At 51.5% G+C, this 8,897-nt stretch overlaps 1 protein-coding gene across 1 annotated transcript; it reads right to left on the bottom strand.

The window, feature by feature from the left end:
* Nucleotides 1-570: 570 nt before the first annotated feature.
* LOC114050380 (mitochondrial import receptor subunit TOM7 homolog) lies at nt 571-8,150 on the bottom strand. Its single transcript, XM_027872000.1, has 3 exons — nt 7,986-8,150; nt 5,674-5,722; nt 571-783 (listed from the first exon to the last, which is right to left on the bottom strand). The coding sequence occupies exons 1-3, from the start codon at nt 8,086-8,088 to the stop codon at nt 768-770; spliced, it is 168 nt and encodes a 55-aa protein (XP_027727801.1). The 5' UTR covers nt 8,089-8,150; the 3' UTR covers nt 571-767.
* Nucleotides 8,151-8,897: the final 747 nt, after the last annotated feature.

Genomic DNA, 8,897 nt, shown 5'->3' with positions numbered 1-8,897 from the left:
TTGTCACTTTTTTTTTTTTTTGAGTCTTCTTGCACAAAATGACTAATATGGAAATATTTTACATGATTGCTAATGTATAACCTCTATCAGATTGCTTACTGTCGCAGGAAGGGGAGAAGGCAGGAAGGGAGGGATAAAACTTGGAGCTCAAAACTTTAAAAAAAAACCCAAATATTAAAAACTGTTTTTACATGTAATTGGGGAAAAAAATAAAAGATTGTTTTTTTAAAGAGTCAAAAAATTAAACACATCAAAAAATTGATGTGTTTCACTGCCTTTTTTTTTTCCATTAAAAAATATAATTTGTTATATGGGATGGTTCTCTGGAAGGGACAGGGGAGAGGATACTGGAATTCTGGTGATCGACAAAAAAAAATTTTAAGTTTTTGGCCTGAGTCTTCTCCTAAGATTATACTTGGGAATTTCTGATGCCAACAAGCTAACAATCAGAAATGTGCACACGATACAGCCTTATATGTCCATCTTAAACAAATATTCATGAAAATGTCTTATCATTTTATGTATTCCTTACTGTTTCATTACATTGAATTTTAAAAAACTGACAATAAATCATGGTTTCAGTTTATTTATTTTGATACATTCTGTCCCCAAGAATTAATTAGAACTCTTCTGCCATATACACGCCCATGAAGACCCCAGGAGCATCCAAACGCTGAATTTTCACTTCGTTATTCTGGCCAAAGTGCACACCGTCAGGGTTTCTCTTGTCCACCGATTGCTTCCAGTCCAGATGTTCAAACAGTCTTTCATCCCCAAAGCAAGCTAAAATGTTTGTGGAGAGGAAAAAATAAATTAAATCCAAACAAAAATAAAATTTCCAAAGCTAGTTTATTGAAATAGAGTCATGAAGGTCACAAATTAAAACTAGGAGCTTTGCTTTAAAGCCGAGTACGAGTAAAATAAAACCTGGTTCAGGAAAGGGCAGACTGGTCTGGCACAGGGCCAAGCCCCAGGTACAGAACGCTGCCTATGGAAAGGTCTTTTAACCACTTTAAACGAATTACCGCAGTAAACAAAGATAAAAACACTGAGGAGCTCGGCAGTCACCACAGCCCCACGCTGTCAAAGAGTCTTTGCACATACAGGGGGGCTGCCGAGCCCAGGAAATGCAGGCACCCGGGGCCAAGCCGCTCTCAGCAGCACCTCAGCGGCCACTCCAAAAATACTTGTTGATTGATCAATTAATCGAACCCTTCTGGAGCCCTCAATCGGCCGCTGAGCGGCTTGGGGACTGACTCCCCCTGACTCACAAAATAAAGGTCTGACAACCTACGAGGGACAAATGACCCCACCAGTTACAAAGAGCCCCTGCTCTAAATGAAAACTTCTATAAGGCCAAATCAATTTTTGTTTTTTGAGCTTGAGGCTAAGAGAGAATAAGGGCCTGCCTCCCTAAAGTAAATTACATGTGGCCTCTGAGAGTGTCATTATCACCCTCGCAGAGCCCCAGCCTAACGGACAACTGCTTTCAATCATTTCTCATCCCAATTCTCAGAGGGCCGGCTGCGGCTGGCCTTCGCCTACAATGCTTCGCCTGCCACCCGAGAGCCGCCCCGGCTCTTTGGAATCATTGACCAGATCGGCCTCCAACAGGATTTTGAAATTTTAAAATCAAGCTGTCACTTTTATTTTGTTACACCACTTGTACCCTCACCATATAATTAGAAAATTCTCCTGACGCAGATGAATTCACCAACATCATTTTTTCTCTTTTTAAAAAATCATTTCTAAAATCTATCAGGTGATATCAAGAGACCACCTAGAGCTAAAATTTCCCTGCAAAAGAATTCCAAAACATTAAGTGCTATTCTGATTCATAAAATTATTCCCATGTCCCCAGGACAGGCTACAGAAAGAGAACTTTGTTTATCTGGTAAAAACAGGGCAGTAAGGGCTGGCAATTTTTCAAGGTTTGGTCTCAAATTCCAGTCATTTTCAAGGTAAAGGACTTAACTGTATTTAGTTAGTAGAACAGAACTCAAACTAACCTGTTAAAATTCTTCTGTCCTGCCATTAAGCAGCAATAACCTGCCACCTTTCCCTCGGCCACTAGAAGAAACCTAATCTAAATTCTTAAACCATCCAAGAATACTAAACAAAGAAAAAGATCAGGGCCTGGGGAAGAGAAGAGGAAAAAAAGTACCCTTAGTTCTGCCGCCTGAAAATGTGATTTCTAACAGTATGTTCAGTTTAATGAGATACAACCAACTGTTCTGACGTCCTGTGGAGTTTATTAAAAAGGGATTTTGCTGGTACCTGGAGACAACTAATCTTATTTCTATTTTCATTTGTAAATGGTATTAAAACCCCCTTAAAAATCCCCAAGTAATTTTGCATACTTTACTTCCCTTATTTTTTCAGATGCACTAAGGTCTCCCCCTAATAGCTATCAGCCTCCAAAAGCCAGAGAAAGCGTGCAAAGCCCCTTTCTTTCTCTCTCTCTCTCTCTCTCTCTCTCTCTCTCTCACACACACACACACACACACACACACACACACACACACACCGGAGACTCGCTAAGACTATTCCTCAGGTTAAATATTTCTGCCTAGGAAGGTAACAAAGTTCACTTTCATGCTTAACAATACTTCAGTTATTAAAATAAAAATTAAATGAATTTTGCTTGTGTACATTTTTAAAGGTAACAGCAAATAAGCAGAATGCCCCAAATGAGAAGACCACCACCTGCCCAGGAATAAATGGTGGACTCACAGCAGGCCACCTGGGGCAGAGCCAGGGATCCTGAGGCTCCCTCACCTCCCCCAACCACAGTTCTAGAAATTCCACAGTTAGACATTTAAGCATTTATATAAAGTGGACATTTCAGTGTCCCTAGGGAGTTTTGCTGGAAGCTTGCCGCCTTGCAGGCCATCTTCTTCTCAAAGAAAAATATAACGAAGCATGGGACTGACCCCGAAGAGCAACTGGCCATGGGCTCAAGTACGAATTCCGCCTTTGCCCCTTAACCTACAACCCTAAAATACTAAAAGTATCAGAAAACTCGCTCTGGGACAGAGAGCATGGGATTGAGCGTGCCTGGGCAGGGGAACAGATCTGAGGGAGGGGCAGATGGGAGCAGGGCTTACTCTGACCCCGAGAGACAGAGGACCGGACTGGTCACTGGTCAAACACGCCCGGCACTCAAGGAGACTCCACGCTGCCAGAGCACAAAGCTCATCTAGGACAGAAAAGAGAGAATCCCCCAATCCCAAGCTCCCACAGGCCAAAGGACCACCAGGAAAGTGGGTTCACGGAGGCAGCACACGGTACAGCCCTGCTACACAGATTTCACCGAGAGAGGACAAGAGAAGTGGATTAATTATTAACAGCTAATTGTTAATTAGACATGAGGATCAGGGAAACCGCCACATAAATTCTAACAAAAACACTGGGGCCAGAGGAAGAAAGGTAATCAATTACTTTACTGGCTTAACATTCTTCGTGGTATTAACTCGGCAGTTCCCTCCCCCCCCAAAAGTCATGAATAACTTCCACTGACCCAAAAGAGATTTTCAAATAACTCTGTAAAGAGCCCCAGCCACTTGAGAGTGACAGAGGAGAAGGAAGTGATGATGAGCTCTGCGAGGGCCCCTGGCGTGGGATCAGTACAGGAGGCATGTTCGGGGCCTCTCTGGCCCGTCCATGGGCTGAGTTTACATTGATCCGCGCATCCGTGCCCAGGCAGGCCCCTGTGTGACCAAACACAGGGAGGGCGGGCAGGCTAGCCAGGGCCAGAATGAAACAAAAGCTCACAAGTCTGTATTAAAATAAAGACCACCACTGCGATCACACATGCACTTTCTTCTAAGCAAATGGGTTAGCAGATGTGCAGAAACAGGGCTCCTGCCACCTCTCAGCAGTGTGAAAAAGCAGCCCGACTCTTAGGCTAATCTATTCTCTCTCTCTCGGGGACGGCTGCAAGGAGACTCAAAATTACCAGCCTGGCCTAAGGCAGAGAGAGGGGGGCTTGGGGGCAAGGGGGTCGTCTTTACTGAGGCTCAAAGAGGTAGCCATGAACAATGACCGTGTGTACATGTGTGTGTGTGTGTGTGTGTGTGTGAGAGAGAGAGAGAGAGAGAGAGACGGAGAGATGGGGGGCAGGCGGGGGGAACAGACTCCAAAGCGTCAATCAACAAGATACTGATGGTCTTGCTGGAGAAGAAAGGCACGTTCACAAAAAGATGGCTACGGAGGCAAAGTATTCAATGAGGGGTCTACAATTGCAGATGGCAAGCAGAAAAGCTAGGATGTGGATGGAGAAGAAGGGAAGGGAGGCAGAGGGCGGGAAGGCCCTGAATGCCAGGTCAAGGGGCTTAAACTTTATCCCAGGAGCAATAGAGACCAGTAAGGAAGCTGTGACGGAAGAGAAACGGAGTGTCGAGGTTTCGAGGCCACATGACGACAAAAATTATAACCAAAATCGGGAAGGCGCGAGGCCACCGCCCTGGGAGGTAGGAGGCAAGGTCTGAGTTTCTGAGCCTGAAGACAAAGGGAATCCAAAGAGAGATGTTAGCAGGGGGTCAGGGGACCTGTTAAGGACGCCGGTCCTGCCTCTGCCATTCATTCCGTGGGGAATCCTGACCACTTCATCTCGTCTGCGAGATAAGCCAGGTGGGGCTGATGACCCTGAAGCAGTCAGAGCCAACCGTGCAAATGTGGGGGTCACCACAGGAGAGAGGGGAGCAAACGCTCAACAACCGGCCGTGTGGGCCTGAGCCACCTGCCCACACGAAGAGGGCCGAGGAGGAGGGCCCCGCCGGCCAGGAGACCGGTGCGAACCCTCAGAGACGGAGGAGGAAAAGCGGGCCAGAGGAGCGCTGTGGAGGACGCGAAGTCACTGTAACTGCCCACACTGTGAAGTGTGCGAGAGTAAAAAACCACACGTTCTTAGAGCTGGAAAGAAGTTTAAACATCATTGAGGTGAATCTCTTATTTCTACAGCTGAGAAAACTGTTTCACAGGCAAATGAAATGACTCAGTGAGGCCCTACTGCCTGAAAGGCTATGAAAGTTGACAATTAGAAGGTCGCTGGTCAATGTGCTGATCAATTTTGTGGAATTTTCATTTTTTTAATTTCATTTTCTTCAAAAAAAAAGATCTGTCATTGGGATGGCTCTTGGGGAAAGGGGAAAATGGAGGGATACAGGGGAAGTCTAGGGAATATACCAATAAAACAGTTCAATAAAAATCTGCTTTTTAAAAAAGTTCTCTAGTGATGTGTGTGTGTGTGTGTGTGTGTGTGTTTTAGGGGGAGCTGTCAGACGACAAGAAGCCCCCAGTCCATCATGGAGGAAGGGCCACACACCCCAGCCAGACTGTCCCAGCAGCACCCCCCCCCCCCCCCCGCAGTCCTGAGGAGGCAGAAGAGGGGGGGCCCCGCAGACAGGGGGCACCTGGCTCTTAGGCTGGGAAATAGAGAAGTTTGCAGCCTCTCCCCCTGCTTAATGATTCTGTCTCTTAGATCGGCAGCTGAACCCAGAGCATTGTTTTCTAAGCCGTCTGATAACCACCAGCTGAGCTCCTGGGGCCGGAGGGAGGTCAGCTCATCTGAAGCTGGTTTCAGCACACACCATCCCCATGGGTTTTTTTTTTTCCTATGTAAGCTTTTTAATCTTCTACAATTAAATGCTTATGAATCTGTAAATACCATACCTCAGAACAGTTGGTTCAGGCATCCCGGGATCTGCACCTCTCCTAAATCCTGAAAAGAAAAAAAGCCCACGTAAATAGCAAAGTCGTGAATAAAAACTGCATTTACAACAAAGAGCCGCAGAATGGATGGACCCTCCCCTGACACAGAGTCTCCCAAGTGACCCCTGGAGAATCCATCCGCCACTCGGAGCTCCAGGCCGCTGAGACTAGAGAAGGGGTGATTAGCACTGGTGGGGGGAGTTCCCACAGCAGCACTTCTCAAAAACTTTCTGGCCTCAGGATCCCCCGAAAGAGCATTTGTTCGTGTGGTTATATCTGCACAGTTGCCAAATCATAAATTAAAACATCACAGTATTATGAAAACAGTTTTGACCTTGACGACCCCCTGAAAGGGCCCCCAGATTACACTGTGAGAGTCTGGTCAACAATCCCATTTACAGCAAAGGTGACTTTTTTCAGCCGACCCAGAGCTCGGGTTGCATCCACCTGGCTCTGGCTCTGGCTCGATCGGTTCCTCGTGCCTGTCAGGAGCGCCGGAGAAAAGCCGGCTTCGGCTCTGTGCTGCAAACATCACTCAGTAATCGTTTCCCAGAAACGGTGAGAAAATAAAAGGGGGCTTCAAACAACTGATGAAAAGGGGCTAGAAAAAAACTACAAACATACTAAAAATCCTGCCCTTGCTAATACCGAGTGGTTACAACAGCGTGGAGGAAAACTGGGAAAATCTTGGTAAGGCCCGGAAACCAAGGAGAGCAATGCACGCTACACGGGCTGATGAGATCTAATTTAATAACGGTAATGTGCAAAATGGAGAAAAGGTTATTCACTAGTCCCCCAAACACCTCAGTTTTGTTTTCTCTTTCTAATGACAAACACGGATGAACAAAAAATAGTGCCCACTGTCCGATTATCAATGATCAAGGGAAGGATTTAGAGAATTATCTGGCTCTTAAACCAGATGATCGAGAGCCCGGCCGGCCACCGCTCCCCACCACACCATCCAACGGCCGGAGAAACAAAAAGCCCGGCAGACAGCTGGTCGCTGTCCAGCCAAAGGCCGGAGCTGCCAGCCGCCAGGCAGAGAAGGCCGCAAAGCCGGGTGGGGGGTACGGGGAATTCGCATTAACGTCAGCCTCCCTTTCCAACGCTGCCCGGACAAGTCAGGAGCCGCGCTCGATAATGACGGGGCCGTGGAGGGGGCAGAGGCAGGGAACTGGGGAAGGAGAAAAGGCTGGGGTCCTCCCAGGGTGTGAATTCACACCGAGGAGGCTGCGCCCGGGCCTGCTCCGGGCCCCCGGGAACCCCCCGGCCTGTCCCCGCAGAGTCGGGGGGCACCGCTCCAAAAGGGGGCTCGGGTTATTTTAACCCCCCCCCCCCGCTGACTCCATAGCATCCCTAAGGGGCTGATCCTAGGGAGGGGCACGCTCTGTGCAGAGGGGGCAGGGGGGAGGCTGGGGGGCCGGGGGGGGGGGGTCTCCTGGCTGCCAGCGACCTCTCAATGTCCACGTCCCGGGCGGCCCTCGGGAGGGATGGCAGAGGCCGGGGGAAGGGCGGACGGGCTGCTGGCCACCGTGGGCGGTGAGCCTCCCCAGCCCCAGAGGCCAGCTGGAAGGGGCCGGGGGCGGAGAAGGCCCAGGGAGGCAGGGGCAGGGGGTCCAGGGCCCCTTCCCTAATTTTACAGGTGAGGAAACTGAGGCCTGGAGAACCAACTCCATTCAATTCAGGCACCGTCCAGATATCGGCCCGGTCAGAGGCCGCGGGGCTCTCAACTCTGGGGCCTCGACTTGCCCATCTGTACAATGGGAAGATGTCAGCGCCTGCCTGAGGTCCTGGGGCAAACCCAGGCAGGTGTGAAGGCGCCTATCCTTCCAGTATTCTGGGAGTCTGCTTGCCCCGGGGGGGGGGGGGGGGGGAAGCTCCTGGAGGGCTGATTTTTGGTTTGGCTTTTTTTGATCTTCAGGGCCGGCCACACAGTAGGCGCCTAATAAATGCGTGTCCCATTTCACCTAGGCCTGGCCAAAGTCAGCTTATCCACAGCCGGCCTCTCGGGTGGTCTACCCCCAATAAGGTGGGCCCACCTGGGGGGGGCGGGGAGAGAGAGGGGGTGGTCCCTTTGTAAGCCTTTTCTAACAGTAGGCGCCTAACAAATGCCGGCGGCCCGCTCGCCCCTCCCCCCTGGGCCCACGTGGGTGCGAGGGGCGGTGACGTCACCGCGCTCCCGGCGCGCCGCCGCATGGCGGTCCCAGCCCGCGTGCGCGCCCCCGACCCCCCCCCCCCCGCCGCCCCGCCCGCCGCCATCGCGGCGCACTGACCCAGGTAGAGCACGAGGGGGATGAAGCCCCAGCGGATGGCGAACTGGCCGCCCCGGAAGAGCTGCTGCAGCCGCTGCTTGGACTCCTTGCTCAGCTTCACCATGGTGACGGCGGCGATGGCGGCGCCCCCAGCAAGCTCGGGCTCCCGCGGCCTCTTCTGCCCGCCTCCGCCGGAAAGTGCGCGCGTCGCGCAGGCGCAGCGCCGCCGCCGGCGTCAGGGCGCCGCGCTTTACGGCTGGGAGGTCGCGAGCGGCTTCGGGGCGTCGTAACTGCCTCCGCTTTTCCTCCCTCCCCAGCGGGGAGCCCCCGTCTGGCCACGCTCCCATTTCACAGATGGGCGTACTGAGGCTTCTGCCGAGTTACGGGGCGGGGCGTGGGAGTCAGAGCTTCACTCACCCCTCCCCATTTCATGGCAGGGAGGCAGGCCCAGAGAAGTCACGCGGCTTTCCCGGGGTCACACAGCAGATTGGTGGCGGCCCAAATCCGTGGAGCCTGTGGACCCGAGTGGGAGTGCCGTTCCTGACCCTCGCAGAGTGGGGGAAGCTGCAGGCCCGAGGGGGGCGGAGGCCTCGGTCCCCACCTGCTCCTATTTCCCATCTCCCATTTTGGAACTCTCCCCTGGGGTCCCCAGGGGAGGGTTCCCTGCCCCCGGCAAAAACAGCTGGTGCCTAATAAATGCTCATGGCGCTGCTGGCTGGTCTCTCCAGGCGTCCCGCTCGTTCTCCTTTGGGATGGATGACGTAAGGGAAGGGTATCCTGACTGTAACCGACTTGCTCCCTTTGCTACAATGTTTCTGCCACCGGAGGCTGAGCCCTCCACCCCCACCCACCCCGCTCCTAGCCAGACCTGAGAGGGCCCTCCTGCCCTCCACCAACCCTGCCAGCTGCTCAGCTGCTGAGTGTCACCACGGC

Source organism: Vombatus ursinus, unplaced genomic scaffold, assembly GCF_900497805.2.
Source record: "Vombatus ursinus unplaced genomic scaffold, bare-nosed wombat genome assembly UNPS02014799.1, whole genome shotgun sequence".
Taxonomy (NCBI): Eukaryota; Metazoa; Chordata; class Mammalia; order Diprotodontia; family Vombatidae; genus Vombatus; species Vombatus ursinus.
The sequence above is the reverse complement of the archived record's forward strand: the minus strand, read 5'-3'. Positions and strand labels throughout refer to the sequence as shown.

Coding starts and splice junctions, on each gene's coding strand:
- LOC114050380 (XM_027872000.1), bottom strand. CDS start 8,088: ATGGTGAAGCTGAGCAAGGAGTCCAAGCAGCGGCTGCAGCAGCTCTTC. Junction 5,723..7,985: donor CCCCCTCGTGCTCTACCTGG/GTCAGTGCGCCG, acceptor TTTTCTTTTCAG/GATTTAGGAGAGGTGCAGAT.